This window comes from Ranitomeya variabilis, chromosome 6 (assembly GCF_051348905.1).
Source record: "Ranitomeya variabilis isolate aRanVar5 chromosome 6, aRanVar5.hap1, whole genome shotgun sequence".
In the NCBI taxonomy this organism is placed as follows: Eukaryota; Metazoa; Chordata; class Amphibia; order Anura; family Dendrobatidae; genus Ranitomeya; species Ranitomeya variabilis.
This window is the reverse complement of record NC_135237.1, coordinates 401,181,139-401,200,818: the sequence shown is the minus strand read 5'-3', so window position 1 is coordinate 401,200,818 and position 19,680 is coordinate 401,181,139. Positions and strand designations below refer to the sequence as shown.

The following is a 19,680-nucleotide window of genomic DNA, read 5'->3' as shown; positions in this document are numbered from 1 at the left end:
TAAGGTAACCTCTATAACGGCCAGAGCAGAGCCTCGTTATACAGGCATGCAGGCGGGCAGCTGTACACCATGACCGCGGGGTCCTTGCAGACGCCGCTCTGGTGACGTGTACGGTGTGCGCCGTGTGCAGAGCGCAGTATGTTCGTGCCGGCAGCTGGAGAATGGCGCCCCCCGGCGGCCTGCTGCCTCCTCCTGGTGAGTGCCGGCTGCCGAGAAGCGGCTCCTCCGTGTTCCCACACACTGACAGGGAGGAAGAAGAATAGTATTTCTATGGCGCCAACATATTCCGCAATGGAATCGGCAGCGTGTGCACATCACAGCTACAGGAGGAGCGTACAGTGTGAGACTAGGGAACCAGTGCTTGTACTGTGCGGCCATAAGGCTATGTGCACACGTTGCGGATTTCCTGCGGATCTGCAGCTTTTTTTCTGTGCAGAAACGCTGCAGAACCGCAAGTGATTTACAGTACAGTGTAATCAATAGGAAAATAAAAAAGCTGTGCACATGGTGCGGAAAATTACCCACGGAATCCACAGCAGATTATGGCTATGTGCACACGTTGCAGATTTGACTGTGGAATTTTCTGTGCAGATTCTGCATTTCTTGGCAGAAAACACAGGTCAGAATCTGCGCCTTTTTTGGTATGTGCACACGTTGCAGAGTTTTATGCAGATTTCTTCCTTTTTTAACCCCTGCGGATTTCTATTATGGAATGGGTGCAGAAACGCAGCAGATCTGCACAAAGAAGTGACATGGTCCTTTTTTGAATCTGCTGCGTTTTCCGGGCAGATTTTTCCGCACCATTAGCACTGCATTTATTTTTTTTGCCATTGATTTACGTTGTACTGTAAATCACTTGCAGATCTGCAGCGCTTCTGTGCAGAAAAAACGCTGCGGATCCACAGGAAATCTGCAAAGTGTGCACATAGCCTAAGAAAAGTTCATGTAAATTCTTTGTGCGTTTCTGCACCCATTGTATTATAGGAAAATGCAGGGGGGGGGGACGCATAAAAAAGTGCAGATTTTGACCTGCGTTTTCTGCCAAGAGATGCAGAATCCACACAGAAAATTCCACAGGCAAATCCCCAACGTGTGCCCATAGCCTTACACTGTGTGAACCGCTCACCAGCCAGTATCCGTACCTTACAGAAGTGGAGGGGGTGTGAGCAGATGATACGAGGGTCCTGGCTTCCAAGAAAATTTTGTATTGGCAAAACGTGTATAGTTAGAGTAGTGAGGTGAGACTGTAGGCCAGTCTAAAGAAATTCGTTTTTAGGTCATGTTTAAAACTGTAGGGATTAATCGGTGTCCTGGGTAGTGCATTCCTAAGAATTGGTGCAGCACGTGAGAAGCGGGAGATTCTGATTATTGAGGATGTTAACCTCAGGTCAGAGCGGAGGGCACGGGTAGGGTGGTAGGCTAAGACCAGGGAGGAGCTGTAAGTGGTGCTGAACCGTGGAGGGCTTTGTGGATGAGAGTGATAAGTTTATACTGAACACGAGGCTGAAGTTGGTTTCTTATTCGTCAGTTTTTTGTTATTCGGCAATTTTTTCTTTTCTGTTTTTTTATTGGTTTAACAACAAAAAATAAGCATTCTAATAACATACAATGCAGCGAGGCGACCTGATGTGAATACACTTAAAAACAGCTGCAAAAATTATAAAACTGGCACAAAAATGGGCATCAAAGTGGGCACCGAAAGGCGTTAATGAAAGGGTTAAATGACTTTGGGCCACTGATATCACACAGCAGACATATAGAACAGAGAGCCCCACATCAAAACCAGGTCTCTCCAGCCTGGCCCAAATGGGTTCTGGCTATCAGAATTGGCATGAAAGTGGGCAGACAGCAGATTTTGACAGATTCAAATAAGTAACTGGTGTTTTTAAGGGGTTATACTTATTCAAATCAGTGAAAATTGGCTGTTTGCCCACTTTGATGCCAATTCTGATGCCCAGAACTTATTTGGGCCAGGTTAGAGGGACCCGAGTTTGATGCGGGGCATCACTATCTGTGTATTCATAGTGTGAGGTCAGTGGCCCAAAGTCATTTAACCCCTTAAAAACACCAGTTACACCAAATTTTCACAGATTAGAATAAGTAACATGTTCTTAAGGGGTTATACTTATTCAAATCAGTGAAAATTGGAGAGACCTGGTTTTGATGTGGGGCGCCCTGTTCTATATGTCTGCAGTGTGATATCAGGGACCCAAAGTCATTTAACAATTTCATTAACGCCCTGCGGTGCCCATTTTGTGCCAGTTTTATCATTTTTTAGCTGTTTTTAAGTGTATTCACATCAGGGAGCCTCGCTGCATTCCATGTTATTATTGTGAGGATTTTTTTGTTGTTAAACCTATTAAAAAAAAAAACAGAAAAGAAAAAATAGCTGAATAAGAAACTGACTAATAAGAGACGAACTTCAGCCTTGTCCGTACCTGAGTCATTAATAGACAGAGGCCTCTCTGGTGCACTCTGTAAAAGACAGTGGACGGGCCTCCTTTTCTCTTGACTATGCTGTTGCTGGCTCTGTGATGCTGGAGATCTGCCCAAGGTGGGTGAGGGGGGTGATAGGGAGAGAGCTACACTTGCTTAGTGGCTCAATGTAAATACTGCCTATTGACACTATAAGGAGTCTGCAAAGAGCCCCTTATACAGTTATAGGCACTACAGAGTTTTATACATCACTGAAAAAAGCTATACAAAGCCAAAACAATTTCATGTGCTAATAACTGCAGTGGATATGGATGATGTCCATATGACCAAACGGATCAAATTTGTGAATACTGCCATTTTTTTTATTATTTTTTTATTTACACACGGGTCCACAAATAAACATAACTAAACATGATTGTGTAAACAACATCATTGACTTGCATTGGTCAGTGTACTGTGTGTATAGCACGCTTTTTACATACGGCCGTATAATGTGCGCGTCATTTTTATTTTTTTTTCAATCCATCATGATCTGAAAGTGGTGTTTTTTTATGGTGGTGTGCACTGGCTAAATGGATATCTGCATATTTTATTATATTGTGCTTAATGTGAATATATCGTTAGGGATCGCTCACACTGGCGTATATTTTCTCGTGTGAGAGAATCAGTCTGACTATGCTAGTGACGCTCGGCTCATCTGCCAGAATTTGATCAGTGTCATATGAGTGTGATCCGATTCTCTCACAAGAGAAAATCGCAGCACAGATGATAGAGAACTTAATTTTTCCATGTTCTCCATTGTCTCTGTACGATTATATGGGAATTCGCTCGCCTGACGTCCTGATGCATGTCGATGTTTCTCAAGCTCCCATATACTTGTATTAGTTCTTGTGAGTCGAGTATCAGAGCCATTTGCAGCATGCTGCGATTTTTAATCGCAGTTGTGCACTGCCGCATAGCATAACAGTGGGCCGAGTGCTGCCCATTAAAACATCAGAGAGCACTCTGCCATGTTATACACTAGTGTCAGGGAACCCTAACTATGGGGGTGGGGCAGACACAAGTTCTGCACAGGGGCCCTTCGCTGTCAGTGTTGGCTCCTGTCTTGCAGTGTAAATGCCCCATAATGACCTTGGCCAAAATTTTGAAATCTGACCAGTGTCACTTTATGTGGTAATAACTCTGGAATGCTTCAACAAATCCCAATAATTTTGAGATTGCTTTTTCGTGGCACATTATAATTTATGATAATGGTAAATTTAGGTCAATATATTTTGTTTATTTACAAAAAATATCAGAAATTTGACAAATGTAAAAAAAATATGCAAATTTTCAAACTTTGAATGATTATCCCTTTAATCCAGATAGTAATAGCACACAAAAACATTAATAAATAACATTTCCGTCATGTCGGCTTTACATCAGCACCATTTGTAAAATGTTATTTTATTTTGTTAGTGTTATGTGATTTCCGGCGGTGAGCCCACATCTTTCCGGGGACATGTCAGCTGTTTTGAACAGCTGACATGTGCCCACAATAGCCGCAGGTGGAATCACGATCCACCCACGGATATTAACTAGTTAAATACCACTGTCAAACTCTGACAGCGGCATTTAAATGGCGCTTCCGGCCATCGCGCCACATGATCACGGGTCACTGGTGTGTTGGTATGACAACCTGAGGTCTCCTGGAGACCTCTATGATTGTCAGTGCCAGATTGCTGTGAGCTCCACCCAGTGGTCGGCGCTCATAGCAAGTGAGCAATTCTACTACATAGAGGCAATCTGACCATCACATCTATGTAGCAGAGCCGATTGGGCTATGGCAGCTTCTAGTCTTCTATGGAGACTATTGAAGTATGCTAAATCAAACCTACACATATTTGGTATCGCCGTGTTCAGAATTGCCCGTTCTATCAATATAAAAAAGGATTAACTTGATCGCTAAACGGCGTAGCGAGAAAAAAGTAAAAACGCCAAAATTACGTTTTTTTTTGTCTCCGCGACATTGCATTAAAATGCAATAACGAGCGATCAAAAGAACGTATCTGCACCGAAATGGTATCATTAAAAACGTCAGCTCGGCACGCAAAAAATAATACCTCACCCAACCCGAGATCACAAAAAATGGAGGCGCTACGGGTATCGGAAAATGGCGCAATTTTTTTAATTTTTTTTAACAAAGTTTGGAATTTTCTTTCACCACTTAGATAAAAGAGAACCTAGACATGTTTGGTGTCTATAAACTCGTAATGACTTGGTGAATCATAATGTCAGGTCAATTTTAGTATTTTTAGTGAAAATAGTAAAAAAGCTAAACAGAAAACAAGTGTGGGATTGTACTTTTTTTTCAATCTCACCGCACTTGGAATTTTTTTCCCGTTTTCTAGTACACGACATGGTAAAACCAATGATTAGTGATGAGCGAGTGTACTCGTTGCTCGGGTGACCTTCGAGTATTTGTTAGTGCTCGGAGATTTAGTTTTCATTGCGGCAGCTGAATGATTTACATCTCTTAGCCTGCTTGATTACATGTGGGGATTCCCTAGCAACCAGGCAACCCCCACATGTACTCAGCCTGGCTAATAGCTGTAAATCATTCAGCTGCCGCTGATGAAAACTAAATCTCTGAGCAGTCATAAATACTCTGAGGTCACACGAGCGTGCTGGGGAAAACCCGAGCAACGAGTATACTCGCTCATCACTACCAATGATGTCATTCAAAAGTACAACTCGTAACGCAAAAAATAAGCCCTCACATGGCCATTTTGACCCAAAAATAAAAAAAGTTATGGCTCTGTGAAGGAGGGGAGTGAGAAACGAAAACACAAAACCAAAAAAAGCTCCGGGGGTGAAGAGATTAAAATTGTCTAAGTAATTTTTCATTTTTTAAATTAAATTTACAAATTGTATTTTTTTTTTTGAACGACATATTCAGGTTTGAAGTGATTTTGGGGGTCCTGTATATTGGAAAACCTCCAAAAGGGATACCATTTTAAAAACCGCACCCCTCACATATTGAAAACTGCTGTCAGGTAGTATATTAACCCTTCAGGTGCTGTTCAGGAATACAAAATGACATAACAGGAATGAAAGTGTATTTTTTTTACCACCTAAATGTCGCTGACTTCAGAGCAGGCCACTGTAGCCGGCAGACTGTAAGGCCGCTATTTGGCCGTGAATTGCCATGGCAAACATCAGGACCACACAATCATGATCTCAAGGTGCCGATGGGGATAAAGAGGAAGCCCCACGCTCTAACCATTTATATGATGTAGTCACTATTGACAGCAGCATCTAAGGGGTTAAACAGATTTGGTCTGTGCCAACACTGGTCATGGCTGAAGCAGCAAGTTGTCAGTTGTAGTGGACAGCCGACAGCTGCTGGACTGTTACCTGTATGGGGAGGCTAGTCTCTTATATCTCAGGTCAGTAAAAAGACGTATTAGGCTACTTTCACACATCAGGTTTCAGTGTCAGGCTAAATCCAGCGAGTGTTGGAAAAACTGGATCCGGCGCAGATTGTGAAAAACTGATGCGACGGATCCATTTTTTTTTTTTACGGATCCGGCTAGCCTATCTAGATTATTGGCTAAAAAAAAAAATTTGGAGCATGCTCAGTTTAAAAAACCGGATCACGCCGCCGGATCCGCCTTTTTCCGGATCCAGCACCTTCCTTGCTCCCATAGGCTTTCTTGCAGCAAACAGCCGGAAGCGCCGGATCCAGCACTTCAGGCTTTTTCACCGGAGACAAAAAACGTTGCAGTAGACGTTTTTTTCAGAAGTCGGAATTTTAGCCGGACCCGGAAAAAAACGGAAGGAACGCTGGGCCATGCGGCGCGATCCGGCGCTAATACAAGTCTATGGGGGAAAAAAAGTTCCGTTTTTTTTTTCCGGTTTTTCTCTAAAGAGCCGGATTTAGCCTGAAACAAAAAGACGGATGTGTGAAAGCAGCCTTAGCAGCCATTTAAGGGGGTAAGCATGACTCAAGAACAGCCTGTGTTTAAAGTGGTTCACTGAGCAATGTAGTAAAATAAATAACACACATTTAACTATTAAACATTTTTCTAAATATCTTTTATATAGCCAAAAGGTGTTCTTTATCTCCTGAACTCTCTCAGGATTTCATAGATGGCAACTGCCATCAATCACAAACAGTTCTACGTGTCAGAGGACACACAGTACGATGGGCTGCATGAAGAACATCTCGAGACAGAGCAGCTTCCAGTGAAGCATCATGGACGCGCACTCTTCTCAGCCTACCTGGCAGGCCACTGAGTGGAGTGGACAACCATCTCCGTCATTCTGACCATTTTACTGTGTCTTTGTTGTGCTTGATACAGCCCGTCCTATGGGTCTTCTGAAGTCTGCTCTGGGTGCACGCTAGTGATGAGCGAACATGCTCAAGTGCTTGCTGAGTGTCTTCAGTGTGCTTGAAAAATACGTTTGAGTCCCCGCGTCTGCATGTCTTGCTGCTGGACAGTCGCACACATGCAGGGCTTGTCTGTCAGGCAGTCCTTGCATGTGTTGTTTCTGCTGAACAGCTGCGAGACATGCAGCCGCGGGTACAATTTTTGAGCATGCTCAAGTCACTCAGCGCCCGAGCATGCTCGGATAACACCTTATTGCTCATCATTACTGCACACCGATTTATGGCAGTTGCTGTATATGAAATCCTGACAGTGCACTAGATAAAATATACGGTACCTTTTTTTTTTAGAAAAGTGTTCAATATTTAAATGTGTGTTATTTATTTAATTAATGCATTTTTTTTAGAACCCCTTTAGGCCATGTTCACACAGTGCGTTTTTTACTGCAGAACCGCAGCGGGTTTGGCGCTGCGGTTCCGCAGCTGTTTTCCATGCAGGGTACATTGCAATGTACCCCTATGGAAAACAGGAACCACTGTGCACACGGTCCTGAATTTCCCTTAAAAAGCCGCGATGAATCGGTGCGGGAAAAAAGAAGGAGCATGTCACTTCTTTCCCCGAAACTGCAGCGGTTCTGCACCCATAGACCTCCATTGTGAGGTCAAACCCGCAGTAAAACCCGCAGATCAAAAATATATCTGCGGGTTTTATTGCGGTTTGTGGTGCAGAACCGCTGCAGCCGGAAGTGCGTCGGCGGAAGTGCTTGGGCGGAGAGACATGGAGGCATACCGTCGCATGGGGATCGTGTCGGCCGTTTGATTGAATTGGTATGTGTGTGTGTGTGTGTGTGTGTATGTATGTGTGTGTGTCTGTGTGTGTGTGTCTGTGTGTGTGTGTGTGTGTGTATGTCCCCATGCGACGCTAGTGCCACCATTGTGCTAAGTCGCCGTATGGGACTACGACTCCCATCCGGTATAGGATGGGAGAGTTGTCCCTGTGTCCGGCGACTTAGCACAATTGTAAAGTTACACAAAACACCTACACACAATACACATACATGACACACAGTACATACAACACATAACATAGAGTATATACTCACCAACAGCACACTTGTAGGCGAAGCCCTCGATCCTCCAGGAAAAAATCACAAAATAAAAAATCAAATTCATACTCCCTGTCCGCAGAATCCATAAAACGAGTGTCCCACGCCGATCGGCTGCTCTCCGGCGATACACTGCCAGGAGCGAAGCTCCTAGCAGTGTATCGCGTACTGTTCCGGAGTTCAATGACTCCGGCGTCTTGGTTAACAGCAGTACAGCTGCGTTGAACTTTCCCACGCAGCACTGCCGTTAAGCGAGAGTGCCGGGGTCAATGACCGCCGGTAAACTCGCTCGCGCATGCGCAGTGACACACCGACAGGAACTATGGCTCCTGTCAGTGTGTTGCTGCAGCCGTGGAGAGCAGACATGTCTCTGGATGTCTGTTCTCCATGGAAAATCTTCGTGGGATACGTGGCACTTAAATACGTGGCAATTAAATACGTGACACGTGGCACTTATACGTGATACGTGTCACTTAAATACGTGATACGTGTCACTTAAATATGTGGCACGTGGCACTGAAATACGTGATACGTGGCACTGAAATACGTGGCACTTAAATACATGGCACTTAAATATGTGGCACGTGGCACTGAAATACGTGATACGTGGCACTGAAATACGTGGCACTTAAATACGTGGCACGTGGCACTTAAATACGTGGCACTGAAATACGTGATACGTGGCACTGAAATACGTGATACGTGGCACTGAAATACGTGGCACTGAAATACGTGATACGTGGCACTGAAATACGTGATACGTGGCACTTAAATACGTGGCACGTGGCACTGAAATACGTGATACGTGGCACTGAAATACGTGATACGTGGCACGTGGCACTTAAATACGTGGCACTTAAATACGTGGCACGTGGCACTTAAATACGTGGCACTGAAATACGTGGCACTGAAATACGTGGCACTGAAATACGTGGCACGTGGCACTGAAATACGTGACACTGAAATACGTGGCACTGAAATACGTGGCACTGAAATACGTGGCACTGAAATACGTGGCACTGAAATACGTGGCACTGAAATACGTGGCACTGAAATACGTGGCACTGAAATACGTGATACGTGGCACTGAAATACGTGGCACTGAAATACGTAATACGTGGCACTTAAATACGTGGCACTTAGGCTATGTTCACATTTGCGTTGTGCACCGCAGCGTCGGCGCCGCAACACACAACGCAAACAAAAACGCAGCAAAACGCATGCACAACGCTGCGTTTTGCGCCGCATGCGTCCTTTTTTTGATTGATTTTGGACGCAGCAAAAATGCAACTTGCTGCGTCCTCTGCGCCCGGATGCGTGCGCTGCAGTGACGCATGTGGCGCAAAACGCAAATGCGACGCATGTCCATGCGCCCCCATGTTAAATATAGGGGCGCATGACGCATAGCTGGATAGAGCTGGATCCGCGGGCTGTGATCTGGCCTACGCTCCTCACTCTGCGGAGCGCTGTCATTCAAAACACGTCCACTCATTTTGGTGTTTAGTCCCAAAATGGAGGATGGAAGAAGAAAAGGGTTGGACAAGGAAATGACATCATTTCTTTTTTTTTTTTCCCCCACTGCAGTTAAAGCTTTATTTGTGTCAAACACAGACAATCTGCAGAGAAAACTGCATAAAAAACCGCACTAAAAACCGCATCAAAAACGCATCAAAAACGCACCAAAAACGCACCTGCGTTTTCTGCCAAGAGCTGCGGTTTTTGTCCTGAAAAAAAAAGGATTGAAATCAGGATCGTGTGAACATACCCTTAAGCACAAAGATTACAACATTTTACCAAACAGAAGTTTAAAATATACATGTAAAACAATTATCTCCTTAATGTTAGAAAAAAGTGCAAAAAGTGATTTAGTAGATAATAAAATTTGTAAAAACAAGAAATCTATTCAGTACCTGTCCATATGACCGTAATGAACTAAAAATTAATATAACGTGATTCCTTTTGAAATATGAAGAGCATGAAAAGCAATTAAACGTTTATTTATTTTTCTATATTTGTGTCTTAATATCTACAGTCTTAGATCACACAGTAATTTATATATGCCTAACAGTGTTGGGGGAAAAAAGTAAAATTTCTCTGGTATGCATGAAGGCGTCACCAGTGGGAAAAAAAGTTATGCCTGTTGAAATGCAAAGCATCAACCTCCCCCCTAAAAAAATAAAATAAAAAAGAGCTTGTCGCTAAATCCCAAAATGCTGTGGGTATGTGGGGTATTGATAGGTCATTAAAGTGGCTGCTTAGTTTGATAATGATGGGCATGATTTCATTCATGCTGATTGTTTTAGCAGTTGCAACCATCACATCCTTAGCGTGAACGGTTTATACATGGAAACCCTTCCAGTAAATGATTATTGATGATCTCATCTGATCTCTCGCTTTTGTTTCAGCCTGCAGTGTCTGTAGGAAATGTTGGACAACTTGCCGTGGACCTGATCATTTCCTCTCTGAATATGCCAAAGGTTGGGTATTTTTATACGGACTGTCTGGTACCAATGGTTGGTAGTAATCCATATGCTACCAATGAAGATCATGCAAAGGAGCTGTGTATAAATGCAGAAGGTGAGAGCACGTTATGAACAAATACTGAAATGGCTCAAAAACTGTGCTCATGTATAATATGTCTGTGTCGGAGTTGGTGCTTTAAATCTGCATCCTCTAAGGCAGGGTGGGCAATTCATTTTTCCTATGGGCTACTTGAGAAACTGAACGTTGTGGACATGGGCTGCAATTAATTCTGCTCAATCTTATTATTAAAGGGAACCTGTCACCAGGTTTGGCCAATATAAGGTACGACCACTGCCTTTCAGGGCTGATATACAGCGTTCTGTAATGCTGTATATCTGCCCTCAACCCGACCTGTAAGAGAAGAAAAATATCTTATACTCACCTGCGGGGCGGTCCGGTCTGAGGGGTGTCACTCTTTTTGGACCGGCGCCTCCCATCTTCTTGTGATGCCGCCCTCCTTTTTGGTTCGTGTGAATGACGTGTCCCTGCATCATCTACACAGTCTCCTCGGCGCAGCACTCCTGTGCAGGCGTACTTCTCTGTCCTGTTGAGGGCAGAGCAAATTCCTGCAGTGCGCAGGCGCCGGGCCTCTCTGACCTTTCCTAGCGCCTGCGCATTGCAGTACTTTGCTCTGGCCTCAACAGGACAATTAAGTACGCCTGCGCAAGAGCGCTGTGCCGAGCAGACTGTGTGGATGATTCAGGGACGTGTCATCAACTTGAACCAAGAAGGAGGACTGCGATTGTAAGAAGATGGGAGGCGCCGGAACAAGAAGCGACACCCCTTGGACTGGACCGCCCCGCAGGTGAGTATAATAAAAGTTATTTTTCTTCTCTTCCTGGTCGGGTTGGGGTCTTATGTACAGCATTATAGAATGCTGTATATCAGCCCTGAAAGGCGGTGGCCACATCTCATATCTGCCTAACTTGGTGACAGGTTCCCTTTAACATATTAATTATAATCATGTTATATTATTATTGTTTATCACTTAATATTGAGCAGAATTATGCATTTATACCATATGAGCCCACTCACAACCCCTTCTGTATAACCTCTAAGCCCCCACACAGCCTCCCTATGTGAAGAATCAGCATGTCACTACTTTTAACCACTTCAGGGTTTCTGAACCCTGGAGCAGATAAAAGAAGTGACAGAAGATGGAATTATGCATTTAATAGCCCTCTGTGTCTGTACTTTTACACATTGTGGCTGATAACCGGTTCATGCAGCATTACATGAACACCCGAGCCTTACACTATGGCTGGTCCGAACAGCGAAAGCAATTGTTACCATCCACCTCTCGTGTCTCCCCTTTTCCTCATAGATTGTAAGCTTGCGAGCAGGGCCCTCATTCCTCTTGGTATCTGTTTTGATCTGTTTATTGTTATGCTAGGGTAAACTGTAAATTATATTAAAAAAGAAAAAAGATATGTAGTGTCAAATGTTGGCTAAAAAAATTACTGTTTCACCTGCAAAATGCCTGGCCTCACACAGCTAGGTCAATGAAAAAATTAATAAATTGTATATTCTAAAATGTGGAGAATCAAAAAAGCCTGCGTTATTGAAGGGTTAAACAGGTCCCCTTTCTCCTATGCTGTGGTCACACAGTGGGGCACAGGAGACCTGACGGATATTCATTAGGACTGTTTTTTTATCCATGTTTTGTAGTCAAATACTGTACATGATCCTGACATTTTTACATGTTTTCCACAATCTACTAGTATATAGTGCATAACTTATCATCCATAATATAATTTCCATTCTGGGAAAAAATGATGAAAGTACACCCTGTAATTTACAGTAGGGGGTCTTCACATTTTATATACTACAGAACTAGGGTGTCTGCGGCAGTACAAAGAAGATATGAGCCAAGAAATGCATTACACTAGATATTGTACTTTTATTATATGTTGTCACATTTTACATATCTACTATTCTCTACAGTCTATGCATCATCTGACAAGAAGCTTGCTGTGCTGCAGATCAGGTCTCCATTAATAAAGGTAGAGGTGATGTTAGTCGCATGTTGATGCGGGATGGATCACTATTCCTTCTTGTGACTCACTTCTTTCTCTCCGAAGAATAAATCTAGAGCGTTCTGCCAAGCTTTAACCTGCTGGATTAAGCAGTGTGCATTTTCCAGAGTCGTTCTCCTTTCCAGCAGCCATGCCTACCAACGAGATGACAGCCAACTTTTTGGGTATGTTTCAAGGTTACTTTATATATTCACCCTCAGCAATCTGGATGATAATCTGATATTGTATTATGCAGGTCTCCCTTCCGTTACTTAGTCACGCCAACATTGCAGATGTTGGTGGCAGACACGATGAAGGCGTTGGAGTGGAAGGAAATGGAAAAGCTGTCTTTATATCCAGGCATAAATGACGAAGAGAAAAAGATCTCCATCCCTGGAGGAGGCTTTACAAAACGGTTTTTCGAAGACTGGTACGTGTCCTTTGTGTTCTGTGTCCCTCTGCCATTAATTACTTTTATTATGAAATCTGTTTCTACAATCCCTAATATATTAAACAGCTATAAAAGATAGTGTTCTAAATATATGATAATCCAAATGTCTCCCCTAGTCTAAGTGCCAAACAAAAGGGGAAAGAAAAGATGCATAAAAATATCTTCACAACTAATCATCAATATCTCAGTTTATCACAAAATCTATGAGCACACAGGACATATTACGGTATGTTGTGTCCAAATATTACTGAGCCCCTGGGTTAAGTCAATATACAGAATATCAACCCGGTTGTGTTATTGTCTTCAAAAACTCAAAATGTCTGCTCCCACAATCTCAACCCTCAATGTGTATTTTGCCGTGAGCTTTTTCAAGGCTGCAGAGTTTCTGAAGACTTGTGACTATTATCTAGGAATATCAATGGCAAGGAAAACCTTTACGGTTTAATGTAACATCTGAGCAGTATTTGGTGCACGTTGAGTCGCCAGCTATGCACAATAAGTAGGGATGACTAATATTTGGAGTCTTGATGACCATGACACAAGGAAAGATGCCTATTCCATCCCCTAAACCGTGTTTATTTTCCTGGATAGATTCCAGCTGATGCTCAGAAATTCTATACTGATAAAAAATAACTTTGGGGGAGGAATAGGCAGTTAGTTTTTGGGAAGAAGCAGAACTTTCTTATTTGTTTCTAAAAGGTTACTTTGAAGGTGTTTTCCAATCTGGAGAACCTTTCTCTGTGGTCAATAAGGATTAACCACTTTATATAAAGAGAATAGCTGCTGCAAAGAGGTGGTCTCACTCTGACTCCAAGCTAACCATATATAACATAGTGGTCCATTAATTGGTATTCACGCCATGTTATATTTAATGGGAACCTGTCACCCCCCCCCCCCCCTGGAGTTTTTAACTAAAAGAGCCATCTTGTGCAGCACTAATGCTGCATTCTGTGAAGGTGGCTCTTCTTTTTGTGCTCCCTTCCAACGCAGCAATATTAATTTTTATAATTTTTGCGCCATACCTTTAGTCTGTCCAGGGTTCACGTCTTTTCCCCCGGACACAACCGCCTCCCCGCCATCAGTCAGCCCCTCCGTGCGCCGCCTCCTCTGTCTTCAGTAACGTACCCGGCAACTGCGCTGTGCTTTTCTTATTCGGCCATGCGCCGTTTGCGCTGCCCTTCGACTCATATCACCTGATGGAATTTATCTCGCGCCTGCGTGTGCCCGAGATCCCGCCCCGCAGTGTGTTCTAATTTATTCACACTGAGGGGCGGGTTTGCGGGCCTCGGGTACACGCAGGCACGAGATGAATTCCATCAGGTGATGTGAGTCGAAGGGCAGCGCAAACGGCGCATGCCTGATAAAGAAAAGCACAGCGCAGGTGCCCGATACGTTACTGAAGACAGAGGAGGTGGCGCACGGAGGGGCTGACTGACTGGCTGGGAGGCGGTTGTGTCCGGGGGAAAAGACGTGAACACTGGACAGACTAAAGGTATGGCGCAAAAATTATAAAAATGAATATTGCTGCGTTGGATGGGAGCACAAATAGAAGAGCCACCTTCACAGAATGCAGCATTAGTGCTGCACAAGGTGGCTCTTTTAGTTAAAAACGCCAGAGGGGGGTGACAGGTTCCCTTTAATTTCTAATACAAACTTAATGGTTGTGACTTTTTACATTCAACCATCATTATGCTTCTTTACCCACAGCTGTTCTGAGGGCATACTCATGGCTGCTGTTCTCAAGTTCTGCTCTGAAGGTGATAACGTGCCTGACGCTTTTGCTCTTCTGGATCATGTTAACAGATGGCTTAATCTGCTTGATTTTCCGGTAAGTAGCCGTCATTAACAATGTTGTTCAGCCGGGATACTGGTCATCATGGAAAAAGTCCTGGAATATCTGTATCAAAGCCAATTAGCTTTTTATAAAAATGTGAGTTAGACTGTAAGGCTGTGTGCACACGTAGCAGATTTTTTGAGTTTTTTTCGCGTTTTTTCGCTATAAAAACGCTATAAAACCGCGAAAAAAACGCTAACATTAAGCATCCTATGTAACAGAATGCAATCCGCATTTTTGGTGCACATGCTGCATTTTTTTCCTGAGCGGAATCGCAATCCAGAAAAAAACGCAGCATGTTCATTAAAATTGCGGAATCGCGGCGATTCTGCACACATAGGAGTGCATTGATCTGCTTACTTCCCGCACGGGGTTGTGCCCACCATGCGGGAAGCAAGCAGATCAAGTGCGGTTGGTACCCAGGGTGGAGGAGAAAAGACTCTCCTCCACGGACTGGGCACCATATAAGTGGTAAAAAAAAAAGAATTAAAATAAAAAATAGCGACATACTCACCCTCTGGCGGCCCGACCTTCTTCAGCGGCTTCCGAGGTGTGTGTGTGAAGGACCTGCGATGACGTCGCGGTCACATGACCCGCGGTCACGTGACCGCTACGTCAATGGAAGGTCCTGAACACACAGCATTAGGAACGGACGCCGCTGAGGTCTGCAGGTGAGTATAACCTTTTTTTTTTATTATTTTTAACATTCTACCTTTTACTATAGATGCTGCATAGGCTGCATCTATAGTAAAAAGTTGGTCACACTTGTCAAACACTATGTTTGACAAGTGTGACCAACCTGTCAAACAGTTTTCCAAGCGATGCTACAGATCGCTTGGGAAAAGCTAGCATTCTGCAAGCTAATTATGCTTGCAAAACGCTAGTTTTCTGCGGGTATATGCATGCAAATTCTGCATGCGATATACCCGCGGCAGGAGGCGCAGAATTTCCGCGGCAATTCTGCAACGTGTGAACTTAGCCTAAGGCTATGTGCACACGTAGGAAATGTGGTGCAGAATTTTCTGCACAAAATCCGCATCTCCTTGCAGTATCCGCAGCTGCGGATTTGCCGTGGTTTTTATGCGGATTTTGTGCAGATTTGCCGCGGAATTGATGCGGATTTTGTGCGGATTTTATGCAGTTTTTGCCACTGCGGATTTCTATCATGGAGGGGTGCAGAAACGCTGCAGATCCGCACAAAAGAAGTGACATTCACTTCTTTTAAATCTGCAGCAATTCCGCACTGATTTTTCCGCACCATCTGCACAACTTTTTTTTTTAGCCATTGATTTACATTGTACTGTAAATCACAGTGCCGATCTGCAGCGTTTCTGCACAGAAAAATCCGCTGCGGATCCGCACTAAATCCGCATCGTGTGCACATAGCCTAAATACCTTATTACTGCCCAAAGTTTTCGGCCACCTAAATGGTGAAGCATCTGGTGACAAGAACAAATACACGATTAGGCCCCCTTCTCAGGTCCTTGTGATTCCTGTACTGGAAAAAACAGTACTTGTGAGATCCATTGTCTGTGTGCCATCCATATATGACATCTGTATATCTGTTTGCTGTCTGTGTGTCACATCCATATGGCATCCGTGTGCCGCCCGTGTGACAAGTTCCGGTGCCTTGGGAAAAGCATTACAGTTGGCTGTTCCCAGGCGCTGGGTGATGAAAGCAGCTCTCATCATTGTCGCCTGGTCTCCCTGAGATCAGCGCTACTAGATCACAATTATGGGGGTTGTATTCAGCACCCGCTGTGTATAAAATGAATAATTAAAATAACAAAACAAGCTCAGCTAAGTGTGTCCTGGATTCATGGCTGAGCAGTCTCCATCATGCCACTGCTCAGCCATGTAATCCAGACGTAGCAGAGCTAGACTTCTACATGGGACAAATGGATGGCGGTCGGTGAGGAATATGGCTTTTTATTTTCATTTTAACAGCAATAAATGGGGAAAAAAAGGGTCGGTGGGTGTGTTTATTTCAATTGAATGACTTTATTCTTGCTGTGTATTTTTTTACAATGTGACTATGGGGTTAGTAATGGGGGCGTCTTACAGACGACTGTCCATTACTAACCCCTGGGATTCTTGTCAGCTGACAATATAAAGCTGACATTAACCCCAACCCTATTACTCCACTTGACACCGCATCGGGGCAAGTGGGAAGAGCGAGAGTAAATGCCAGATTTGGCGCATCTTATGGATGCGGCTGAGGGCTGATGTTGGGAGCGGGGACAATATCCCTGGCTCGTTCACAGACTAATATGGTATTTCAACCCACAGCTGTCTGTTTAGCCTTTGCTGGTTAGAATTTATAGGGGGACCCAATGTCATTTTTTTTCTGGGGTCCGCCGTAAACCAACCAGTAAAGGCTAAGTAAACAACTGTGAGCAGTTATTAATAGCCTGGAACCCTTTTGGGATATTGTCTCTTTTCCTAGATTAGTAACATGAGCTCCCAGCCTTGAGCTTTCCCTCAGCCAGTTCTCAAAATTGTGCAAGAGATCACACAAATTTTTTAAATTCTTTATTTTACATACCATGTGCACAGTGGTGTTGAGTACAACTCCCATCATTGTCGCCAGGTGGTGTGAATTTCAGTGAGACCAGGCGACAATAATGAGAGCTGTTTTCAGCACCAGGCGCCTGGGAACAGCGTGAACGGTACGGCTTCTCCCAGGCGCCGGTACGTGTCACACTGATAACACACAGATGTCACCCGCGTACCATAAGTGTGCACATGTGCGGCATACATTTTGGCTGTGGTGCGCGTAAAAAAACTGAGATGTCTGTGAGTTTTTCACACAGACCGTGACCTGAAATACAATGGCTGTGTGTCCATATTTGCGGTCTTTAAAAAAACGTTTGTGTGAAGGGGGCTTACTCCCCAACAGTTTAGTCTTCTGAAAAAAGGCTGATTCCCTGTCCCTTATGGCAATAGTGAGCTACCCTCATGGGGCTGCCAAGCGCTGTGCTTGGCCTTTCTTGGCAGCCCCATTGAGAATGGACAGAGCAGCGGTTTGGTCATCTGACCCAGATCCAGCAGTGTGGATAGGTGATAACTAGTGATGAGCGAGTATACTCGTTGCTCAGGTGACCTCTGAGTATTTGTTAGTGCTCGGAGATTTAGTTTTCATCCCGGCAGCTGAATGATTTACAGCTATTAGCCAGGCTGAGTACATGTGGGGGTTGCCTGGTTGCTAGGGAATCCTCACATGTAATCAAGCAGGCTAGTAGCTGTAAATCATTCAGCTGCCAGGATGAAAACTAAATCTCCGAGCAGTCATAAATACTCAGGGGTCACCCGAGCGTGCTCTGGAAAACCCGAGCAATGAGTACACTCGCTCATCACTAGTGATAACCTATTTTAACTGGGAAAACTCATTTTCTTTTAAGAAAGTTTTTAGCACATTAATTAAAGTCTTTTAAAGGGGTGGTCCAATACTACTCACTCAAGCGACACTTGTACTGTCTGTGACCTAAGCTCGTTGCCTGTTTCAGGATGACGTTGGCACAACTCGCTGGAAGGTGCCCAGCTCCTGGAGATTACTGTTTGGCAGCGGTCTTCCATCTGCACTTTTCTGACCACAGTGCTGATTACAGTGGAATGAAGAAGCACTTTTACATTGATCCCAGTTTATTAGAAGACCATCTATGCATGAATCATTGTTTTATATCCTGTATTTTATAAAGAATGAATGTTTTCTAAGCTTTTGTTGTTTTGGTTTATTAGTTTGTATTTTTACTCTTCTTACCTCAGCTGAGCACTAGCGCTGTTTTGTCCATGAATAGCAGAAAATGCACGACTGACTGATAAACCAGAAGAAAACCCAGCTACGTATTGTGATCTGTCTGATAAGTCAACCCAGCTTTTCACTGCAGTTAATATTTATTTTTGCAATTTTATTTTTTTTTTCCACCCATTTTCTAAACTTTTTTTTTTTTTTATTCCTCAGTGGATATAGCCATATGACGCCTTGGTTTTTGCAGGACCAGTTGTAGTTCTGAATGACAGCCTTTTTTTTTTCTTAGGTTGGAAGACGTTGAAATAATTCCAAATGATTGCGAAGATACAATAATTCCTCCATTGTTTTTTGGGGTTTATCTTTACGGTGTTCCATGTGTGATATAAATGACCTGGCAATATGACTTTCCATGTCAGTACAATTGGTGAAAATAAAAAAAATTGCCAACATTTTTTGAGACCCTGAACTATTATTATTATTTTTTTTTTCAGTCAATGGAGCTGTGTGAGGGTTTTTTTTTTTGCACAGCATGCGACAATTTTATTGATATTTTGGAGTGCATACAATGTTTTGAACACTTTTTTAATTGTATTTTATTCTTTTTTTGCCGAGTTGTGTGATCCGAAAACCCTGTTGCTGGACTTCGCTGGAGTACAGACACGGCAACTAGTGTTGAGCGAAGGTGTTATCTGAGCATGCTCGGGTGCTAGCAGAGTGTCTACGGCGTGCTCAAATACTATGTTCAAGTCCCTGCAGCTGCGTGGCCCGTGATTGTTCGACAGCCGTAACACATGCAGGGATTACCTGTCTGTTAGGCAATCCTTTCATGTGTTGCGGCTGTTGAACAGCCATGAGACAAGCAGCCGCGGGGACTCGAACATATTCGAGCACACGGAATATGCTCGCTCAACACTAACAGCAACCTATCAACACCCAAGATCACATTGAGTGGGAAGCTGTGTGATGAATAAACAGAATAGCGTTCCCCAGTGCTGCTCGCCTTAAATGACATTGTCAGGTTGACAGCAGAATTTAAGGGGCTAACTAAGATCGCTGCTGTAACAGGAAGGTCTTGGCTGCTCACCACACCTGACAGCACATGTATGATGAATATTGGGTAGTAGACCAAGCTGGATAGGTTGTATCACAGTGATCAAAACTCCAAAATGTTTATCAAACACCACAGCACTGGGGC

The 19,680-nt window shown here is 43.8% G+C and overlaps 1 protein-coding gene across 1 annotated transcript; it reads left to right on the top strand.

Annotated features, from left to right (window-relative positions):
• The first annotated feature begins 57 nt into the window (after positions 1 to 57).
• Positions 58 to 18,934, top strand: PSMG2 (proteasome assembly chaperone 2). The gene is made up of 7 exons (XM_077270150.1): positions 58 to 195; positions 10,317 to 10,488; positions 12,379 to 12,437; positions 12,516 to 12,634; positions 12,706 to 12,879; positions 14,608 to 14,728; positions 18,241 to 18,934. Exons 1-7 carry the CDS (start codon positions 139 to 141, stop codon positions 18,322 to 18,324), a joined length of 786 nt encoding a protein of 261 aa, XP_077126265.1. The 5' UTR covers positions 58 to 138; the 3' UTR covers positions 18,325 to 18,934.
• The last annotated feature ends 746 nt before the right edge of the window (positions 18,935 to 19,680 follow it).